The sequence below is a fragment of the Vanellus vanellus genome, assembly GCF_965231255.1.
Source record: "Vanellus vanellus genome assembly, chromosome: 2".
NCBI classification, from domain to species: domain Eukaryota; kingdom Metazoa; phylum Chordata; class Aves; order Charadriiformes; family Charadriidae; genus Vanellus; species Vanellus vanellus.
The window spans coordinates 49,549,735-49,573,558 of NC_138906.1; the positions used below are offsets into that span (position 1 = coordinate 49,549,735).

Sequence of the window (23,824 nt, forward strand, 5' to 3'; positions counted from 1 at the left end):
AGCAGCTTTAATGAATCTGAATTGTTTCAGAGCACGGTTGGCATCATAAGATCTTTGCAATAAAAGAACATTGGTCTAGACAGAGTTTTTGTTTAAAAGTAGATTGAAGAAATAGAACCAGTCATAAATATGAGCTCTTAGTTTTAAGTGTTCTATCAAGACACAGAACTACACCCAGAATTATGCGGGTCCCTAGAGTTTCAAGTACAGGTATAAATTTAGCACTTGGCTTTTAATGATGTCACCTGTACCCTTTGCATACTGGTTGAATTTCTGATGCAGAAAACTCAAAATATGTGTATTTTTTTATTTGACTTCTTTTCAAAGCAGACAACCAAGCCAATAGCCACAGCATACTAACGCTACAGCTCGGTGCAGAATTTACACCGGTAAAAATGTGTGAGCAGACTGCAAGGAACCACCTGTATAACACCTATAAATCAGATCTACCACACATAAATAAAAGATGCAGAAATTAAGACTGGCCATAACCACGCGTATGCGAATGGTGTTGGGTAGGTCTGTGGCAAGGGAAGACCTCTCATACCTTCATTTTTCTGCTCATGTGCATCATATAGCACTGGGCAAATCAGAGGCTGCTCCCAAGCCATGCTTCTACACGGCAAAGTCTCTGGCGGCAACAGCCCCACAAGGGGTTTTCCTTTTCCCCGTCCCCATCCCCAATCCCCATCCCCAATCCCCATCTGGCTCCAGCCCAGGCTCAGCCGAAATCTGAGCTTGATTCCCACCGTCCAAGAAGCAAAGCGTCACGACCTCAGCCGCAGCGCAGAGCAGGCAGCGTGCTAAGCACAGCGGCCGCCCGGTGCAGGGGTTTTGCTTTGTCGTTGCTGCTGCACTCGTTAATGGGTTGTATTAATAAGAACAATATTGTGGGGTTAGATACAATAAGCTTTCAGACGTTCTAGCCAGCACCTGATTTTTTTTCTACGGTGAACTTCACAGCACACAGAAAGTTGACAAGCAACAGACCATCCTTTGAGACGAGGAGGGGTTCCTTATTAATCAAAATTGATTTGATCCCTTTTTGCTTATTTGGGGGGGGGGGGGGGGGGGGGGAAACGCGGTTTCAGGAATGGCTGTGCTAAGTGCATGACTAATCCTTCCCGACTACGCGGCAATGTCAGGCCTGCCGCGTTCCACCCGCTGTGACGCCTCATTCAGAAACTCCTCAGCGACTTGGAATCTCCAACCAGCAGAGCCTCGTCCCCATCACAACAGCGCAAAATTCAGCTATCGAGGCTGAGACCTGCCACATACAACCCAGAGGTGACTGTGGCCTGTGGCAGTCGGCAAGCTACTGATTTCTCCCCGGTACCCATTTCCAAAATTGCAGAGCTGCACAGCCCCAGGGGGGCTTTTTAATGTTATTTTCTATTAGCTGTCAGACCTACCTTAAATTGCAGTTGAAAAGATTATTGCAACTAGGTGAGTTCGATGGCAAATGAGCTTTTTTTTTAAAAAAAAAATAAGGCAATTTGTAATTTGCTTTCCTTTCCACGGAGACTGCACATGGGAAAGACAGACATGAATAGCGGAGGAGGGGACTCACCTGGGGACGGTGGCTGCAGGGGGGTCAGCCCGGCCGTTGCACCCAGCAGCTGCGCCGCCGCACACGGTGTTCGTTCTTTGCACCCACAATTAAGCTTTGGGCTTTTTGTAGGCTGAGGTGGGTGTGTGCTCCTTGGACCCCAGCCTAATTAGCCCTGTCACAGGCTGTTTTCTCTGTGGTTTGCATGGTTTAGGTGGCTCAAACACAGATGGTAATCTTCTCTTTTTTTATTTTTTTCTTTGTTTTGTTTTATTTTTCCTGGTAAGCTCTTTCGATAGCAAAGGGAAGACCTCTCATACCATCATTTTTCTGTTCATGTGCATCATATAGCACTGGCCAAATCAGAGGCTGCTCCCAGTGTGGCCGTGTCCTGCTGGAAAACACTTTCACTGGGGAAAAGAAAAAATCCCCGAACAAGAACTGGATCCCTCTGGGGAGCCACCAGTGTCCCCTGGGGAGACTGGGATGGGAGTGAGGAGCCAGGTCTAGTCCTGCCTGCTCTGTCCACAGGTGCAGCTCCCCATGGATGCCCACCGAGGCTGCAAGCGAGCAGGGGCTGGGACGGCAGGGTCGGCCATGGCAGAGTCTGCGTGACACCCCGTGACATTAGGTGCTTTGCCAGTGACAGGGAAATGGAGCAAAATGAAAGTACCACCACCTTCAAGAGGAAAAGCCAGGCTGCTCCTGCCACAGAAACTGAGGAGGAGCAGGGCAGGACTGCGGGCAATCGCATCTGCTGGTGGCCCGTCTTACGTGACAACCATCCAGAAGAGCATGGCAGGAAAGATTTTTGAAGAGGAAGGCAGTGAGAAGTGGTTAATAAATATATGAACTCGCACACCTTTTGCCTTCTTCCTGGCAAGCTGGCATGCAAATTGCGGTGATTTAAATTCCCCTCTCTGCAGGGAGCCTGAGCACCGCCATGCCATAGGGTTTTACTTAAATGCTGGGTGGTACTCACCTGTGACTGATGCCCGTTCCAATCACACTTCAAGAAAATTTCCAAATCACAGTTCAGGCTTAGTTCCAATTACAGAGAAAACAACGATTTGGAGTAGGTTTTGGGTCGGGCTCAGCTGTCACTTGCCGCTGAGCCACGCTGCTCCAGCATCGGCAGCATGGCACCCCCTTCCAAGGGGAAGGAGCCCAGGGTGCTCCACGCTCAGCTGAAAAATCCCTGCTACGGTGTCTGCATATCTTTTATAATTAGTTTTCATCCTGAAACTCTTCCTGAAACAGGAGTAGGTTTGTATGCGATGATAGCTCTGTATGCCATGTGGCCTCTCTCTCCTCCTGGACCCCCAGCTCAGAAAACAGAGGTGGGGGAGCAGCTCTCAGCTAAACCCCAGGGCGTCTGCTAAGGAAAGTATAGGTGTGAAAGCACAGGCATAGCCTCTGGGCTCAGGCATGGCTTCTTCTGGGCTGGCAAATGGCTGCCTGACAGCTCAGCCATGGTAATTACTCCTAATTCAAGCCAGTTTGGCCCTCGGTGTAATGCAAGGTGATTCAGCCTTGGGAGAGCTACCTTAACTGCAGCAGGGTGAAGGCATGCCCGTGGGCAAAGCCTCTGATGCAAAAGGTCTTCACATCCTTTGGTCTCTCCATGAACCTGAGCCCTCACGTTCTGGATTCAAGTGGCTTTAATTAGACTGAACTTAGTTCTCCCTAGAAGCAAAGTAGTAAGTATAACGTAACCTACACATTTCACACAGCCCGTCCTAAAAGTCCCTGGGCAGATAAATCTCCAGGCCAGAACATGGGCGGCTGCTCATCCTGTTTGTTATCTTTCTGCCATTTATTAAGTGAGCGTCACTGACAACAACGGCGTTTTTGTCTCCGCCAATGGGAACAGAAGCAAGAGAACAGCGTGAACGTTACAAATCCTCTTGCCAAATTTCTCCCAAGCCAGTTCCCTATTTGCTTCCTTGTCCAGTGCTTTCCACAGTTAATTCGTTCCTAACCAGAATGGAGATGGTGCAGTCAGTTCTTGCGATAGCAGCATGCATCGTGACATAACTTGTGATTTCCCTCCAGCTCATACCATTACAAAGCCAAGCATCTCTGTTTTCCTCACAAATATATCGCTTCCGCGCTCATCTAGAGAACTTGCAAGCGTGACACTTTTTTTTGTTTGTTTAAAGTAAGTGGGAAAATGAAAACCACCAGCATTTCTTATTTCTCTTCTTTTCAACTTCAGGATGTTTAATTTAAAGCACAACCTGGGGATGTTTTTTTAAGCTCCTCGTTTAGTGCATGTGCTAATGGCAGAGACGTACTCAGCTTGATACGCTGATCAGGTGCTGGAAAGATTTTGCAGAAACAGAACAAAACTTGGGGTTGCACCCTGTGCTGAGGCTGACTGAGAAGTTTCCTTTTTTTCACAGTGAAAACTGCACTGTGCTTGCGTTCAATCTGTCTTTTAATATACCTATTTTCCCCTTCCCATGTAAAAGGGGAACATTAACCCGCTTCTCTCCAAGCAGGCTATTTCACAGGTTCAACAACCCCTCACCTCAGCTGCTCTGTTTAGGAGAGGCCATGGCCACAATTCGCCGTCCCTTACGAGGAGGATATTTGCACTCAGTGAGACCAGTGCCTCTCATACACGAGCAAACCATGCTATCTAGGAACTTTGTATTGATCAAAACACTTGAGGCAAGTCCTAGGAACACAAGACTGGACATGAGAAGTCACCTCAGCTGCTCCTCGTTTCCCCAAAGTGAGGCAGGACAAAGCACCTGAGCAGGAGTTGCTCTCCATTGAGTAGTCTCTTGTCTCTTCAAGCAAAGATGACCCTGTGTAATACCATTCCCATCCTAGACACTCGCAAGCACTTTGCGAGTCAAAAGCATGGTTCTGTGGATCTTTTCAGCATTTCTTATTCCACCAATAATGCACTTTCAGCCAGGTTATCTGCTTATGCAGACTACACACAGGGTTTCCTGGGGCTTTCCATGTTTATTCCCATTTCCAGTGGGTGTACAGAGTCACAAGGATCAAAATTTTTTGTGAGTTCAGTTGTAAATTTTGAGATGTGCACGACCTGCCTGGTTTGAGTTTTTTGTTTTTTTGTTTTTTTGAGGGTAGATCGCATTTTCATAACTTCCTCCCAAGTGACCCAGTCGCAGGTGGAGGTGCTGGCAGCACTCCCGTGAATCCGATCCCAGACACGACAAGCTGGGTCTCCAGAAAACAAGGTACTGGCAACCAGAAGCCATCTGCGATGACACAGGTTGATTCCCTCCCTGCTGTCACACAAGGTCGCCATGGCAGATGCAATGTTCAATGCTCCTTCGGGGAGCCGGGCTGCCTCGGCTGCAAAGCCCCGTCTCTCTCTCTCTCTGACTTGGCAGCTCGAGAAAGACATATTTGACCTTTTTAATGATGTTGAAATCTGTGGATTACTAAACTTAGTTTAGATGGATTAGGTGTTTTTTGGGTAGTTAGAATGTGAGTTTCTAGATGTGATGCATTGTCATTTTCTCAAATTCTCAAAAAAGTGTTTAGCCATGAGTTTTTCAAAATGAATTTTGCACCAATGTTCCAGCCCTTCATTCCCTCAAAGGAATGTATTTAGGCATCACCATTTTAAACTGCTTCAGACCACCCTAGTTAAACATGTGTTTTAATAACTTCATTTATTGAAACGTTTTACAGGGCTGGACCTGATTTCTAGTAAGGGGTATTACTGGATTTCATTCAGTGAATTAAGTCAGCAGGCAAAATATTATTAGTGGTTTTGCAGAAGAGATGGGTGGCATGGTACTAGTAAGTCACACTTGTGACAGCAGAAACTGTGATTTCCCATGGGTGGCCATCAGCATCCAGCAACTCAACTGAGTCACTTTAAGGGATCACAAACATGTCATTTGTGAAATGTTCTCTATTTTAACTGTATCTGCTAAATATCTCTTCTTGCTTTGAAATCCTTAGCGATCGTATTAAAAGAAAACTCGTATATTACCTCTCTGCCTCACTGTGTTAAATTGAAGTCAGGAGGAGTGATGAGAAGGTATATCACAAATACACTAATGTGGATTCTTATATCAGAACTTTTTTTATATTTCCCTTTTAAATTTTTTGACATTTCAGTAAGTTCATAAGTTATGACATTTCTCCTGCCTAGTAGATGAAGGCTAGGCGGTGGATGTAGTTTTTCTGGATTTTTAGTAAAGCTTCTGATACTGTCCTTCACAGCATACTTCTGGACAAGTTGTCCAACTGCAAGATGAGCAGATACGCAGTGTCCTGGGTGAAGAACTGGCTGAATGGCAGGGCTCAACGCGTTGCAGTGAATGGGACTACATCTGGCTGGAGACAAGCCACCAGCGGTGTTCCTCTGGGTTCAGTCCTAGACACAGTCCTGTTTAATATTTTTATGAATGATCTGGATGCGAGAGTTGAATGTACCATTAGCAAGTTTGCTGATGATACAAAACTGCAAGGTGCTGATGACTATCTGTCCTGGTTTGACAGCATTGGTGCAGCCTCACCTTGAGTATTGCGTGCAGTTCTGGGCCCCACCATTTAAGAAGGATGTGAAGGTACTCGGATGCATCCAGAGAAGGGCAACAAAGCTGGTGAAGGGGCTAGAAGGCATGTCCTATGAGGAGCAGCTGAGGACTTTGGATTTGTCTAGTTTGCAGAGAAAGAGGCTGAGGGGCAACCTAATTGCTCTGTGAATGTTCCTGAGGAGAGGAAGTGGAGAAGTAGGTGCTAATCTCTTCTCCCTGGTATCCAGTGATAGGATGCATGGAAATGGCTCAAAGAGGAAGTTGACATCTGACATTGGGAAGCAATTCTTTATGAGCGGGTGGTCAAACATTGGAACAGGCTTCCTGGAGAGGTGGGCGATGCTCCAAGTCTGTCAGTGTTCAAGAGGAATTTGGACAATTCCCTTAATACCTGTGCTTTAAATTTTGGTCAGCCCTTGATTGGCCAGGTAGCAGGACTAGGTGATCATTGTGGGTCTCTTCAAGCTGAACTATTCTCTTCCCCTCCCTTCCCATCCCTTTGTGTTGATAGATTATCACCTATAAATAAAGTGCATTAAAATTGATTTCTAAAGCCTTGATATGACTAAGACTCTGATCCTTTCATGTTTTTTTTAAATGCTTCAAACAGCATAAACTGTTTATACTTGAGTCCATGTACATGCGGCTTGTGCTGGGAAAATAGCATATTTATTTCATTTTTGTATCATCCATCTGGTTCTAAAGATAATTATTGCTGTGATTTCTGTTTGCTGCTTTGGTTTTGGTTGTTTGCTTTATGGAGCACTAGCAAAATTAAATGTAGGAGTGTCCAGGCTTCAGTTTTATTAACCATTAACCATAATGTATGCATCTGTCCAACACCAGAACATTATAAACAAAGATCCTGAACAATTTCAGGTTCTGTCATATAAGAGGTATTACTCCATATTTAAAAGCTATTGATCTTGTCTGAGCCACAAATTCGCTGTGGCTTCCCTAAGAAGAGATTCCAGCAGTACACTGGTGAGGCCACACCTGGAGCACAGTGCCTGATGCTGGGCTCCCCAGTACAAAAATGAACTGGAGCTACTGGAAGGAGTGCAGCAAAGGACCATGAAGATGATGAAGGGACCAGAGCATCTCTACTATGAGGAGAGGCTGAGAGCGCTGGGATGGTTCAGCCTGTAGAAGAGAAGGCTCAGGGGGATCTCATCAATGTGTGTAAATACCTGAAGGAAGGGCACACAGAGGACAGACCCAGGCTCTTCCCAGTAATGCCCAGTAACAGGACCAGAGGTGATGGGCACCAGCTGAAACACGTGAGGTTCACCCAGAACATCAGGAAACACTTTTTCACTGTGAGGGTGAACAAGCACTGGCACAGGTTGCCCCAGGGAGGTTGTGGAGTCTCCATCTTTGGAGATATTCCAAAGCTGTCTGGACACGGTCCTGGCCACAGGCTCTGGGTGGCCCTGCTTGGGCAGAGGGGTTGGACCATGTGAACCCCAGAGGTCCCTGCCACCCTCAACTGTGCTGTGATTCAGTGATCTGAGTGTTCACTCCATCACACCAGAGCAGTATAGGAATGTTAGGCTACAGCATGAGAGGTACCCAGTTTCAGCAGGATCACTGCAGTAATAGGAACCAGATCAGATCAAATTTGTAACACGTCATGCAGTAACACTGACTGCAAAAATCATCTCGGTGCAGAATAGGGCTCTTAAACAAAACTGGTTTACCAGTTACGAACCTCATCGATGCATACCCACTTACCTTTTTATTATAATTTTAAGAGGTTCCCGTGCATTTTGCTCACCTCCATCCAGCTGCCACAACTTCCGTCCCCAGGAGACTCCCTCACCCACTCATTCATATTTGAACAGCGAGACCAGCAAAGCATCCCAAAAGCTGGACAACTCTTTTATTTCCTGATGGCCTCAAGAAAAACAAACAAACAAAAAACCGCAAAAAAAACCCTAGAGGTTGCAAAGAAAACAAAACAAAACAAAACAACCCCCACACAGCTTCCCACCTGCTTGCTCCCGCCTCCGCCCGTCCCCGTTTCCACCGCGGTGAATGAAGAGCCGAGCGAAAGCGGCCCAGCCCTGCGCGGCCGCAAGCCGAGGCCCGGTAGCCCTGCCCTGCCCTGCCCTCCCCTCCCCGCCCGGCGGCAGGCCTTGGGACTGCAGGCCGCCCCGAGGAAGGGGAGGGAAGGATGGCACCCCACAACCCCACCCAGAAACCCCGGAATCCCACCCCACCCCGCTCCGCTCCGCCCTGACAGGACGCTGGGCTGAGGGGGGCGAAAGAAAGGGGGGGGACGGAGCGACGGTTGCCCCGGGAAACGGCCACCGCCACCCGCCGAGAGGGAGGGGCGGAGTGGACGAGGCCGCGCAACAGCCAGGGTGTAGGGGGGGCGGGCGCTGAGAGCCACGTGAGGGAGCCGCCGCCAATCGGAGCGCAGGGTAGGGCGCTCGCGAGGCTTCGTTCGCTATGGCAACCGCCAGGCCGTAGTCAGCCGCTCAGCCCGGCCGCCCTCCGAGCGCCGGGGTCGCCATGGTGAGTAGCGGAGCCGCCTCCGGTTATCCCCTCTTCGGGGCGGAGGGTGGCGTCGCTGCTTGGCCGGCTTTGCTTCCCAGCGCGGGGCAGAGCCCCGCCGAGCCGCGCCGTATTCGTGAGGAGGCTCTCCGCGTCGGCCGGTCGGCCCGAAGGATGGGCAGGGGGGCGGCCCGGTCCGGGCCTGCCGGGGAGAGGCGGCCCCTCGTCGTGCAGGGGGCGCTTGAGGGGGCGGCGGCGGCGGCGGCTGCCGCCGCCGCCGCCGCTGCTGCCGCCGCCGCCGCCGCCGCCGTCCTGGGCATCCGTGCCAGCCCTGTTGGACATTGTGGGGACTGGTGGGGCTTGGGGTTTTTGCAGGATCCCATGACCCGTTTGCTTAACGCTTGGAGATCATGAGTGGCTTTGGCCTGTGCTTGTGTATTTATTTATTAATTTAATGTCCTCTTGTAGCTGCTCTCTGGATTGTGAGATTTCAGCACTGGTGTTGGCATATGTCTTCCTTTCTGTCTCTAATGCATAGAAGCTTTTCAGCTAAAGTAAACTCAGCAACAGCAAAGAGAACATTGAACGTTTCATATGTTCTGTCATTTGCAGGATGTGGAACTTTGTGGGAGACATCAGACTTTGTGACCGTGCTCTGAGGGGTTGTTTTATTTACTGCTGTTTCCTAAACCGCCTTTAATTTCCAGGCAGTCGAGATCTGTGCTCACACTTTCAGTATTGTTTATCTAGGTATCGCAGTATTAGTGTTCTCCCTGGAGCTATCCTGTGCAGTTGGATTATTAAGGACAACGCAATCAGATTAACTGTTCTGTCTGAGTTGCTACATTGCTGTTTCCAACACCAACAATACTAAGTGCATTGGAGTAAATGAAACAGACTTCACCTTTGGTTGCATCAGCTCTCCAGGGACTGTGGTTATGAACCCCCCATTCGTACCCTGTTGTGCCTACTTGTGACTCGTGCTACCTGCATGAGCAAGATTTATTCTAATGCAATTGGCTATGCCAGTACTCCTTCTTTTGAAATAGAGGCATACATAGAAAAGCTAGTTAGTCAGATCTGAAAATGCTTCCTCCTTAATTTGCCCTTGGAATATTTGTTTCTGGGCAATAGGCTGTTGAGAAACAAATTCAGATTCTTACTTAAGGTTATATATGTAGTCTCAAGGTTTTACATATAAAATAGCACAAAAACATAATGTACTTTGCTGTGTGTTTTTGTTAGTACATCTATAAAAGATACATCATTCAGCTATGTTACTCAAAACATTGCCAGGTCCTGCACTTGGGTCACAAGTCTTGGGGAAGAGTGGCTGGAAAACTGCCCGGGAGAAAAGGACCTGGGGGTGGTGGTCGACAGCCAGCTGAATATGAGCCAGCAGTGTGCCCAAGTGGCTAAGAAGGCCAATAGCATCCTGGCCTGTATCAAAAATAGTGTGGCCAGCAGGACTAGGGAAGTGATTGTTCCCCTGTACTCGGCACAGGTTAGGCTGCACCTTGAGTACTGCATTCACTTTTGGGCCCCTTACTACAAGAAAGACATTGAAGTGCTGGAGCATGTCCAAAGGGCAATGGAGCTGGTGAGACGTCTAGAGCACAAGTTTTACAAGGAGCAGCTGAGGGAAGTGGGGTGGCTTAGCCTGGAGAAAAGGAGGCTCAGGGCACACCTTATGGCTCTCTACAACTACCTGAAAGGAGGTTATATTGAGGTGGGGGTTGGTCTCTTCTCCCAAGCAACAGGTGACAGGACAAGAGGAAACAGCTTCAAGTTGTGCCAGGGGAGGTTTAGATTGGTTGGAAAGGTTGTGAAGCATTGGAACAGGCTGCCCAGGTAGTGGTTGAGACACCATCCCTGGAGGTGTTTCGAAGACCTGTAGATGTGGTCCTTAGGGGCATGGTATAATGGTGGACTTGGCAGTGTTAGGTTAATGGTTGAGCTCAATGATCTTAGAGGTCTTTTCCAACGTAAACGATTCTATGATTACACAAGTGTGCATGTAATACAAAGACACATTTATCCAAGAGCCTCTATTCCCCTACAGTCCCTCTGATTCTGATGCTTTGTAGCCTTTTCCCTCTGATTGTCTCTGATTTTCTATGACTTTTCTGATGGTATTGCTCACTTGAGGACTTACTTCTAAGCACTGGTGCTTTCAAAGGGGGGACACTTATGTGAGGTATGTAGCAGTTACACATATGAAAATACGGTTGGTTTTTAGCATACTAGTTAACATAACCCTATGAAAGCAAGCAGAAAAACTAGTCAGAAGGCAAGTCTTCACAATACTTATGCTCTTTTTAACTTATTTCAGTGTATATTTATCTTTGTGCTTATATCCTTATCTGCAGGCAGAGCTAGGCCTTAATGAGCATCACCAGAATGAAGTGATCAACTACATGCGCTTTGCTCGTTTCAAGCGTGGCCTGTGTCTCAAAACAGTGGATTCTTGTTTCCAGGACCTTAAGGACAGCAGGTACCAGAGCGGGGGATGTGGTTCTGAGCAAGAATAAAGCAAAATATGCTAGCAACAACTGCAAGTTTAAATGCTTTATGATGTGACTTCTATCTGTTTGCTTTTGTATGTTCTTAGTGAGGAAGAAAGACCCAATAATTTTGCAAATGTTACAAGTCAAGTCCTTTTAAAACTGTGTTTTTCAAGTTCTTAGGAATTAACATAGATATTGATAGCATGTCATTGCTTTATATCTTGCTTCTGATGTCTAAATTTGATGTAAGACTGTAGCGGAAGTAATACTTGTGATTGTAATATTTCCAAGAGAAAATTTAAATACAGGAACCAATTTGTAGTGCCATGGTCATCTAATAATGACTGACTGGATGTTTTCAGAAGGACACTGCATTATGTAAGAGTGATATCTGTGTAATGAGATCTCATAACAATGCAAATTTGTTAACTTTATTATACATGACTCATCTTGACTGCTCTGTTTAGACTTGTTGAGGAGACCTTCACAGTTGATGAGGTGATAGACATGCTGGATGGACTGCGGACTGTTGTACACAGTGAAGTGGAGTCAGAGCTCATAAATACAACTTACACCAATGTTTTACTTCTGCGGCAGCTCTTTTCGCAGGCTGAGAAATGGTACCTTAAACTACAGACAGACATCTCTGAATTGGAGAATCGGTAACAGATTATACAGAATGCCTTTCATTAATAAGAGAACTTCAAAGTGTTGACTATTTGCATTCTTTTCCTAACCATAAAAACCTATTCTTTTACTATAGTATCAATGATATCTTAGTTTCAGGTCTTCTGTCTATAAAGTAGCGAGATATCTTCCTGACAAATTTGAAATTATTGTATGTTTTTATTGGTAATGTTCTTACTTGAATTAATCATTTAAGAGCAGATGACAGGATTTGATTAAAAAGCCTCTGTTGTCTGAGTAGATTATATTTTAACCAAGGATGGTAAATCTTACAGTTCTGATGCTTATGCCGTAGCATTGCATGACATCTGTTGCATTTATTGTTTTTGCATAGGACTTCATTCTGTACTTCTAATGAGAATTTTACATGCAATGAAGAGCATAGCATCAGCCTGGTAAAATGTGTTTCATACATGTGTTTTTCAGTAAATAAATGCCTCCTTTTGTTTTTCTTTTTAAGAGAATTGTTGGAACAGGTTGCTGAGTTTGAAAAGTCAGAATTTACATCTTCAAACAAGAAGGTAGAGTTTTATTTTAATCAAATAGTAATCAAATGTCATGTGCAGTTATGACAGATGTTTAAAATACTTAGTACTGACTCTTTGTGCTTAAGAGAGGAAAACAAAACCAAACCAAAAAAGCCCACCCTTTTTCTAAACAATCCTTGAAAGTCTCCAAAAAGTAGCATTTTGTGCTCAGACTGAATCACCGTGGCTGTTTTTAGATTGGAGATTCTCCGCACCCAGGGCATGTTTCATAATCCTCATCCAAAGTCAGTTAGACCAGGCATGTGTTGGAGCATCTGCTTCTGGGTTCCCTTTCCCCTGGAAACTGGGGTAAGACTGGGACATTCGCTTGTCCCAAGGCTTTGTCCCAACATGGAGACAAGAGCTGAGAAGATTCCACAATATAGATGTGACTCTAGCTTATCTTGTATGATTGTGGTTGCACTTTATTTTGTTTGTAGTGTAAATGTATATTTAGTTAATATAGATTATATTTGTATACTTAAAATAAGAAAATTAATTTGAACTGGGGGAAAAAAAAATCTTACTCTTACAATCACTCAAATATTTTTTTTTCCTTACTTTTTTGTCTCTTGAATGCTGCTGCATTGATAGTCTTTTGTAAATTCAAGTTTGCAATCTTTTTATGTCTCTATGCGATATTTTCATTTTAACTTTAGCTGAAAGTGTATAACTTAGGAGCCAAGGTACCAGCAAAAAATGAACTTGAAATAAAAGATCATTCATTCACTTTACAAAAGAAAGCTGAATTGGCTGTCAATAGTTATTTTACAGACTAATGGAATACTTTTATTCCTTGTAGAAATCTGTTTAATTTAATTTTTTAAACTATTGTTTCTTTAGCCCAATGCAGATCTCATTAAACCAAAACTGGCTCCATTAAATGAAGGTGGGTCAGAGCTGCTAAACAAGGTGAGAACTTGTCTGTTTGTGCAGTTGTGGTTAATGACCATTCTGCTTATTCAACTGAACTGGATAGCTGTACAGTAATATTTGTATAATGTGCTTGTCGCTATACAGACATCGACATAATATACCTCAGAATGTAAAGTAAAATGCTAACAATTAATACTGTAAAACATGTTAAATATGTTGTGCAGTTATGGTCTCTAACATGTACTGCAATATTGACCTTCCTTTTGCAAAGACGTTTTAACCTTTGTACTTATTTATTTTTCCATTTAATGAGGTAAATTAGTAGAGGTAGTGTTCAGTTTGTTCTGGCTGGCTTTCCAAGAAGGAAATAAGTTAAAATATGTAGCTGGTGGAAATTATTACGTTATTGGACATTTGCTGTATCACTTTAAGTCAATTCTATTACATTTCAGTCTTTTCTTTTGTTAGTTGGTTAAATTCCTCCTAAAGAAATGGGCTCTTAAACAAATTTGGAATTTACTTGTTTTGAAAATATCTGATTTCCCACTTGCTAAAGATTTTCAGAATTGGGTGACGAATGTGCAGATCGGAGTGCGAAGATGATTAAAAGAGACATCAGGGCCTTGGGACAGTCACTAAGGGGATCTGGAGCACAGGTTATTTTTTCATCCCTACTTCCCATTACAGGCAATGACATTGAAAGGAACAGATGAGCTCAGTCTGTTAATATGTGGCTCCATGGCTGGTGTCACCACCACAATTTTGGGTTTTTCAACAATGGAATGGCCTATGCAGCACCAGGCCTGCTGGCAGCAGATGGGGGCTGGCTCACTCAAAGAGGGAGAAGGGTCTTCGCCCAAAAATTAGCAGGGCTCATTAACAGGGCTTTAAACTAGATTCGACGGGGGGAAGTGGGTATTATCAGGTTTGCCCATGACCAGCCAAGGGATGTTGTACCAAGGATAACAGAATGAGGTGCTTGTGAGGGCCTGCAGCCATTAGCTCCAAAATGTGCTGGCTACGCTGCAGCATGCTCAAAGTCTTACATAGACAAGCCAGGAGCTCCTGGATGAACAGGAGCCAATAGGGAGGCACCGTTAATACACAGCAAAGGAATGCCGCCTGGAGAGCAGCGCAAAGTAATTACAGCTGCTCCAGCCAAGTCAGCCTCAATGAAGAGATGGCTGAAGTGCCTCTGTGCAAATGCACGGAGCATGGGGAACAAACAGGATGAGCTAGAGATGTGTGCACACCTCCAAGGCTACAATCTCATTGGCATTGTAGAAACTTGGTGGGATGACTCCTATGACTGGAGTGTTGACGTGGAAAAGGCTATAGGCTCTTCAGGAGAGACAGGCAAGGGAAACGAGGCGGTGTTGCCTTATATGTCAAGGAGCAGCTGGAATGCATGGAGCTCAGCCTAGGGATGGATAAAGAGCCAACTGAGAGCCTATGGGTCAGGATTAAAGGGAAATTGGGAGCAGGGGACATTACAGTGAGGGTCTGCTACAGGCCACCCGACCAAGAAGACCGAGGGGATGAAGCCCTCTATAGACAGATAGGGGCGACATCATGTTCACAGACCCCTGGTTCTCATGGGTGACTTCAACCACCCCGACATCTGTTGGAAGGGTAACACAACCAGGCATAGGCAATCCGGGAGGTTCTTGGGTTGCACTGACGACAACTTCCTTCTCCAAGTGGTTGAGGAGCCAATGAGGAGAGGAGCTATGCTGGATCTTGTTCTTACCAAGAAGGAGGGACTGATAGACAGTGTCAAATTCAAGGGTAGCCTGGGCTGTAGTGACCAGGAAATGGTCGAGTTTGAGATCCTCGAGGCAGCGAGGAAGGTGCACAGCAGGCTGACCACCCTGGGCTTTGGGAGAGCTGACTTTGGCCTCTTGAAGAATCTGCTTGGTATGGTGCCATGGGATGAAGTACTGGAGGGAATGGGGCCCAAGAAAGTTGGTTAATATTCAAGGACCACCTCCTCCAAGCTCAGGAGCGATGCATCCCTACAAAGAGGAAGGCAGGCAGAAAAGCCAGGAGGCCTGCGTGGATGAACAAGGAGCTCCTGGACATGACTAAAAAGAAAAAGGAGGCCTATAGGGAGTGGAAACAGGGGCAGGTAGCATGGGAGGTATATAGAGGAATCGTTTGAGCAGCCAGGGATCGGGTTAGACATGCTAAAGCCCAGATAGAACTAAATCTGGCCAGGGGCATTAAGACAAACAAAAAATCCTTCTTTAAGTATGTCAGCGAGGAAAAAAAAGACTAGGGAAGATGTGGGACCTCTCCAGAAGAAAACGCAAGAACTGGTTACCCGGGACAGAGACAGAGCTGAAGTACTCAATCACTTTTTTACCTCAGTCTTCACTGGCAAAGACTGCAGCCACACTGCCCATGACACAGAATGCAAAGGCGAGGATTGAGAAAATGGAGAACTGCCCACTGTAGGTGAAGATCAAGTGTGAGACCACCTGAGGAACCTGAAGGTGCACAAGTCCATGGGACCTGATGAGATACATCTGTGAGTCCTGAGGGAACTGGCAGATGAGGTCACTAAGCCACTAGCCATCATATTTGAGAAGTTGTGGCAGTCTGGCAAGGTTCCTGCTGACTGGAAAAGGGGAAACATAACCACTATTTTCAAAAAGGGAAACAAGGAAGACCCAGGGAACTACAGGCCAGTCAGTCTCACCTCTGTGCCTAGCAAGATCATGGAGCAGATCCTCCTGGAAACTCTGCTGAGGCACGTAGGAAACAAGGAGGTGATCGGTGACAGCCAGCATGGCTTCACCAAGGGCAAGTCATGCCTGACAAATTTGGTGGCCTTCTACAAAGGGGTTACAGGGGCAGTGGACAAGGGAAGATCAACTGATGTCATCTACTTGGACTTGTGCAAAGCATTTGACACTATCCCACACAATATCGTGGACTCTAAATTGAAGAGACATGGATTTGACAAATGGACCACTCGGTGGATAAAGAACCGGCTGGACGGTCACACTCAAAAAGTTGCAGCCAACGGCTCGATGTCCAAGCAGAGAGCAGTGACGAGTGGCGATCCTCGTACTGGGACCTGTACTGTTCAACATCTTTGTCAGCAATGTGGACAGTGGGGTCGAGTGCAACCTCAGCAAGTTTGCTGATGATACCAAGCTGTTTGGCGAGGTAGACATGCTGGAGGGGAGGGATACCATCCAGAGGGACCTGGACAGGCTGGAGAGGTGGGCCCAAGCCAACCTCATGCAGTTCAACAAGGCCAAGTGCAAGGTCCTACATCTGGGTCAGGGCAATCCCAAGCACAAATACAGGCTGGGCAGGGAATGGCTGGAGAGCAGCCCTGAGGAGAAGGACCTGGGTGTGCTGATTGACGAGAAGCTCAACATGAGCCAGCAGTGTGCGATCGCAGCCCAAAAGGCCAACCGTATCCTGGGCTGCATCAAAAAAAGTGTGGCCAGCAGGTCAAAGGAGGTGATTCTGCCTCTCTGCTCCACTCTCATGAGACCCCACCTGGAGTACTGCATCCAGTTCTGGAGTCCCCAACATAAGAAGGACATGGACCTGCTGGAGTGTGTCCAGAGGAGAGCCACGAGGATGATCCGAGGGCTGGAGCCCTATGAGAAGAGGCTGAGAGAGTTGGGAATGTTCAGCCTGGAGAAGAGAAGGCTCTGAGGAGATCTTATTGCAGCCTTCCAGTACCGAAAGGGGGCCTACAGTAGAGCTGGGGGAAGGACTTTTTACTCGGGCATGTAGTGATAGGACAAGGGGGAATGGCTTTAAACTGGAAGAGGGCAGGTTCAGATTAAACATTAGGAAGAAATTTTTCACTTTGAGGGTGGTGAAGCACTGGAACAGGTTGCCCAGAGAGGTTGTTGAGGCCCCATCCCTGGAGGTGTTCAAGGCCAGGCTGGACGTGGGCTTGGGTAACCTGGTCTAGTGGGAGGTGCCCCTGCCTATGGCAGGGGGGTTGGAACTCTGATCTTCAAGGTCCTTTCCAACCTAAACCATTCTATGATTCTATGATAATTACAAAACACATTCTAACATTCAATGTTGTCAATATTTTTATTAGGTATTGAACTCATTTAGTTCAACTGAACTTTTTTAAAATGCCACACTTCTTACAATACACGTTTAAGTAACAGGCAGTCGAGAAATTTAGCAAGGAGTTAGTTTCATTTTATGTCTTTTAGCCTGCATTACCAAAATGATCTGTCAAGTACAATGTCTGAATCAAATTGTTGTTACCCATTAAGATAGTAAAAGCATGCATGAATTCAGGCTTGTATTTTACTTATAGATCAATGTAGTTCTCTTTAAAAAATAATTTCAAAATCTGTTTCAGAACATTTTTTATTGAATATGTGCATCTGATGTCTTTTTTGTTTTCAAAAAGAATTCAAAGTTTATATGGTGAATTTACTGTAACTGATAAAACATGGTAGTTTACTGTGACGCAGAACAGAACATGATATGCAGTAACCTGATATCTCTTTTTAAACAGGAACTATGAATAAATTCTTACTTGCCTGTTGATTGAAAATACAAATGATAAACAGCAATTAGATTTGTATCTCTGAACATGCAATTTTCTTTATTGTGAGTCTTGCTACTAACAAGATTCTGAGCTCACTAATCTCAGTTCAGTAAAGCATGTGCCAGATTTAAGTGAATGGTCCTATATATTACAGTAGAATTGGAGACTTAAATTTCTTGCTGACTGAGGCAGAAAACACAATAAATAAATGGATTACTGATTTCTTATGGAGGCCATTTTGATAAGCATTTAGAAGCTTGTTTGCTTTCCTAAGCTATGAAGCGTATTTTCTTACCTGAAATATTTGGAAAATTCAAAATAGCACAAGAGTGTTCACAAACTGTTTCTTGTTCATTAACCCAAAGACGGTTGCTTGTCTCCAAGAAGAAAATGAAAAACTGAAGATCAGACTCAAGACCATAGAAACACAGGTAAATGCCCTGTAAGTTTGGATACTTAATGCTGTTTACATATTAAAAAATAGCTAAATAAGAATCCCATGATTATTATTGTCATGTTTTCGGTTAAAATATGTTTTTGAGGTTTTACATTTTCAATGTCTCATAGGCTACAGCTGCGTTAGATGAAAAGGCCAAACTAGAGAAATCGCTGAAGGATTTACAGATGATCCAAGGAGATCAAAAGGTAAATATAATTGAGATTTCCCCATCCCCCACCCCCTGTTGCCTGTACATCTAAAACATTGGTCTGTGTAGTGTGTTTCTTTTCTAGCAAATACAAAAGTTCAAGTTAGTATTGTCATATTTCTGCTGACATTGTCATGTTGCTGCTGGTCTATCAGTCAGCAGATAATCCAGAATGTTAGTTGATTTTATGACATGTATTTTGTGTCACAAAAAACACAATAAATTATTAGAAGAAAGTATTATTCCAGGTACTATCAGGAAGTAGTAACCCAGAGTTCATATTCTCAGGGGTGATATTTGTATTAACAGTTACAAATTTATCTCTGTTTGCTTCTTCGCATTTACTAATGAAAGAACAATATCCTGTTTTTTATATCAACAGTAAAACACTAATTCTTGCAAGCATTTGTCCAACTTGATATTGACATGGACAAGCCAGACTTGCTGCTTCTCACTTCAGACTTCAAGAACTTGAATATTTTTGTGTCCTATATTCTTAAACATCAATTGAAGTTTTGCTACAAATGTCAATGATCATGGGTCAGATTAAAAATGTTTGATTTGTATGTAGCACTACCCATATCAGCGTACTGTCAAAAATGGTTTACTGTTTATTTTTACTACTTGAAGTTCTTAATCTTTTTTGTAAATGAGGATGCAAACATGGTGAGTTGCTGCTGCAGAAAAAAGACAGAAGCTAGAAGTCATGCAGATTGACACAGATAAATCTGTTCAGGTCACTTTGGTATTTTTTTTAAGTTTGTACCTTCATTTTGTCAATAATTAGCATTTTCTACAGTTTGCTCATGTGTGATTGTTTCTTAAATTTAAAACATTCCGTTCAAACTTTTATCAAAATTAGAACACTTTAATCTTGTTAATTTGAGAAACTGACTCTTTAAAATTCCTGTAGTATTTACAGATTTGGAAGTAAAGTTCAATATCATTTCCACTTTAATTTTCATATTTTAATCCTGATTTCTTTTTATTTTGCTTTCTAACTGGTTTATGGTATGTACTTGGCTTTCATAATATGTTATAATTTCATCTAGTAACTTTCAAAATCTGTATTCAGGAATATTATTTAATAGGGAACTTGATTTCTCACTCATTGCAAATATTTTCTTTATCTGTTTTGTTAAGCCTTAAATTAGTAAAGGTTTAAAATATTAAAGGGGTTTATTAAATCCTGTATAATAGTGTTTGTAGTTTTAAAAGATTGGAACAAAATCTCATCCTACTTTTCTCGTAAAACATGAATTGGCCTCAATGTCAGGACTGCTGAGTTTCTGCAGCTTTCATGTCCTAACTTGCTCTCTTGCATTTTCTATTTACAGCCATATATATATTGTTGAAGCTAGCTAGTAGATATAGTGCTGAAATGTGCTACTTTATTTAATCAATTAAAGTATTAGTTGTTTGAAGAAAATGCTACATTTTATCTGGTTTCACTCCATATTTTTATGGGATGGGTATCAGTTGCTCATTAAAGCAGTAGTTTTCAGACTCTTTGGACAAAAAAAAGACTGCCAAACGACAGCGGTTCTTAAGGAACAACTCTTAACTCAGCAAATTTTCACTTTTGTTTGTTTTTTTAAATAGTTTTAAATGGTTCCACATACCAAGTGCGAACTACGGTTTGTGAGTAGCTGCTTGTTGGACCAGTTTAACTTAAGGATTTAGAATTTTTACATAATTGACTTATGCTACAGTTTAGAAAAATGATCACTGTATTCTGATCTGAAACACTATACAATGTAGTGCTTTTCACCATTGCAGCCTTGGACTCCATCTCTAAATTCAAAATAAGCTTTTCTTCTGTTTCGGTAGTATTATCAAGCGGTTTCCTATGCTCAAATCTTACCTTCCACATAGAAAAAGGAGCAGAGTTTTCTTAGTTTTAGATTCTTGTTCTTTTTAAGGGTCTGCTGGTTCAGCCTCATCCTGAGTCATTACATTTGTGAGAGTTTGAACTTGAGCTTTTAAACCTGAGAGGTTTTTTCTTTTTTTTTAAATGGAAACCCATAGAACAGTTACATGAATATAATGTTTTGTGACCCAGGACTCATGTCCAGAAGAGTTTGGGTTGTTTCTTCTCACAAGGAAACAGGAAAGTTGCTTCACAAGCAGTTGTGGAGGCTCTTTTTGTAATGCGTCTGAGAACAGTGCAGTATCAGTACCTGACTGATAATATCAGCCTTAACACGTTTATCCTTTCCTACCTGTATTACGCTATCAGCTTTTGAAACGGCTGTGATGTCTTACTTGCCTTAAAAATACATTATAATGTAGACATTTGGATCTTAAACTGTAGTTTCCTATTTCTGTATGCTAAACAACTTCTTGTGATATGCTTTGTCCTGTGGCTTCACCTAATTCCTAAAGAAGTGAAGTACAAGAACTTGAAATCTCAACTTGGCATAGAAGATATTCTAGCCATCTTTGAAATGCATTTAACAATTTTTTAAAAGTTATAAATTAGGTAGTGCTTTAACTATTTTATTTTTTTTTTTTTTTTTAGGTAAAGCACTTCTAATTTAGGTTTTACAGGAATAGTGTGACCATAATTATTAAAAATTAAGATGTACCCACTTTATCAGGAATTTTGCACTTGTCATTTTAAATATTTCTTCTCTTGCATTTGACATATTTTAAACATTCTTCTTTTGAAGACTAATGCAAACCAGGATATCACTGAACTGGAGAACAAAGTGGCAGCTTTGAAATGCCAGTTTGAGAAGACTTTGAATGACTCTACTGCAAACCAAAAATTCTTGGAGGAGAACTTGGTAACAACAAAACATGATTTGCTTAAGGTTCAGGATCAGCTATCCACAGCTGAAAAGGTTAGCAGTTTATCGTAATGTAAAGATGATACCCTTACTCGTGTTTTAACTGATTAGTAATTTAACAAGCATACGCTACAGGATGCAGAGTTTACTGAGTCACACTTATGCCAGTGTATTTTTATTTCAGTGGAAAAGCATGTGTTTATGTAAAATAGTAAAACCACAGCTAACTGCGTGATTATAACTAGGTGAATACTTAAAAATTGCCCATTTTTCTGCATAGAAATTTTTGAATGAAAAGTGTATTCCTAGTCTTCAGAAGACTTTTAGCCTGATTTCATTAGGAAATAAAGCTTGTGTTTCCCTGTCTCTTCCAGTAATATCATTTGAATTTACTAGCTGTCTTCATCTAAATTTGAATAAGTTAGAGAAACTACTGTTCTGAAACTTGATGAGGAAAAGCAAGTAATCTTTTTTTAAAAAGCACATTAGCCTGGTTTTTGTAATATGTAAATAATTTGTTGGTGTTATTATTATGTAGGAATTAGAGAAAAAATTTCAGCAAACAGCTGCCTATCGCAACATGAAAGAGATTCTTACTAAGAAGAATGAACAGATAAAGGATCTACGTAAAAAGCTTTCCAAGTAAGTGGTGCTGTTCTGTCTGTCCAAACAGCATCCTTGTTCTGGATCCATTTTCTGCCCTAATTTGTTTTTATAAATGTGGAGCTGTCTCTAAAACTGACTATAAATTTTCCCTTAAAAAGAATTTCTATTGGCTGTTCCCTGTTTTTTGACAAGCCAATCCCATTAATGGATGCTAGGTGAATCAGGCTGATGTGTGCGACAGCAGCTACTGTGTAGCAAGTAGTGAGACAATTTAGTATGGAGAGGATACAAAATATTCATGGGTGTGGTAGATAAGCCCCCAGATGCTACACACAGAGATACAAGTGGGAGACGCACCGGATGCTTTGGTATTATCTTATTTCTTCCACGCTTGTTTATGGGAGTGAGAAGTCCGCAGTATGTGAAGAGGTTTAGGCCTGTATTGAGTAAAGAAAGATGCACCCTGGCCATTATATTGCGTAGAAAACTATCATTCTGCAAATGTCAAGTGAGCTTTGGCAACGTGGGTGCCTTAGACTATGCTTTAGGAGGACAGAGGTGGAGCTTAAAACTTTTGTTTAAGCTTCTGCCTGTATTTTGGGATTTGTGGGTAGGTTCCTGGTCAGTCCCTCATTCTACTATTTGGTAAACTGGCCAATTTTAAAATGAGAAAGTAGTCTAAAAAAATATACACATTTATTTGTGCCCTAAGTCCTATAGTGAGCCTTGACAGGAATGCATCACTAGTGGGAGTAATTTATCATTTGGGTTTCATATTTTCTTTAGAGACAAAATGTCTTGTGGGTATTTTCTACTCTGTTTTAGTGATTATTTTTTTAATTATTATTTTTTAATCCTCAGATATGAGCCAGAGGACTAAAACACCAAGAACATCTGATCTATCGGAAACTGCCATAGAAAACAAAATGTAGACTGATATTATTTTTCAATAATTTTTGTTTTGAATTGTATATTTTTTGCTTCTAGTGCTTAAAATAAATTTTTATTAATACTAATAAGATGCTGAAATTCCTATCTTACTTCATTATAAACCTACAATTTATAAGTATTAGTTTCTGTAGCCATGTTTTTAATTGTTAACTGTCAACGTTCCTTGAGAAATAGCAAGCAGGAGCTTACTGAAGAACTGAGACACTTCTCTACAAAGAATGAAGTTTATTTTTGTTAAGAAAAGAAAGAAAGAAAAAAAAGTAAGCATTAGAGCTTCTTCACATATTTGAGGTGAAAATTCCAGTTGTTACTTTTCTATAGTTAATGTAGCCATGAAGTAGCATTATAGGTGAAAATTGCATCAGTGGAAGTAAAAATCAGGAGGGAAAAAAAGAGGAACATGCTGATTCTCTAACATTATATCACACTGGACTTCTCATACCTCAGCAAAATGTGGTCAGTAACATTTTGCTGGAGGGTTTTCATTAGATAGTGAGGTAAATATGCTTTATAGCAGACGTGCTGGACCCTTTCAAATAAACCCACTAGTTAGAGGTATACTTTTTCACTTGAATTTATTTGAAACAAATTCGAACATCAGAATGCAGATTCTGATTTTGCCAGTATTTTTAAATGTTAAGGTGATAATCTGAAAAAGCATAGGGAAGTTGCTAATGGAGCAACTTTCTTGGGAAATAAGTCATTTTAGATGTTTTCATTTCCTTTCTTATTGTAACCTCACCAGAAAACAACTTCTATCAAGTCTTTTGCTTGTAATCCTCTGCCTTGCATTTATCTGGAAATCTCTTAATAGCACATTCTACTTGTTCATCTGTCCCTATTTATATGTATGTATGTTACTCCAAATAAAACCATTGTGTTTTCAAACACTTAATCTTGAAAGGAGCTGTTTTTTTATAGGAATGTTTTCTATATCTCTTTTTTTAATATCTGTAGAAAGGAGTGGCAGATCAGTAAAGAATCTTGCTAGAAATGTGAACATGTAAGTTACAGATTCATGCCCAAAGCCACACCACATCAAACAGCTCTAAAAAAAGTGTACCAGTGGCAGGGCTGGGAAAAGGCTAGTGTGTGTGTGCTCCAG

General features: G+C 42.7%; 1 protein-coding gene across 1 annotated transcript; it reads left to right on the forward strand.

Moving 5' to 3' along the window:
* Positions 1-8,507: 8,507 nt before the first annotated feature.
* Positions 8,508-23,600, forward strand: LZTFL1 (leucine zipper transcription factor like 1). The gene is made up of 10 exons (XM_082499586.1): positions 8,508-8,604; positions 10,953-11,077; positions 11,558-11,752; positions 12,238-12,298; positions 13,148-13,216; positions 18,089-18,154; positions 18,291-18,368; positions 21,043-21,216; positions 21,701-21,804; positions 22,630-23,600. Exons 1-10 carry the CDS (start codon positions 8,602-8,604, stop codon positions 22,646-22,648), a joined length of 894 nt encoding a protein of 297 aa, XP_082355712.1. The 5' UTR covers positions 8,508-8,601; the 3' UTR covers positions 22,649-23,600.
* Positions 23,601-23,824: the final 224 nt, after the last annotated feature.

Excerpts from the sequence above, each read along its gene's own strand:
- LZTFL1 (XM_082499586.1), top strand. Across the intron at positions 11,753-12,237 it reads ATCTCTGAATTGGAGAATCG|AGAATTGTTGGAACAGGTTG; the intron begins GTAACAGATTAT and ends TTTCTTTTTAAG. Across the intron at positions 18,155-18,290 it reads TCAAGACCATAGAAACACAG|GCTACAGCTGCGTTAGATGA; the intron begins GTAAATGCCCTG and ends AATGTCTCATAG.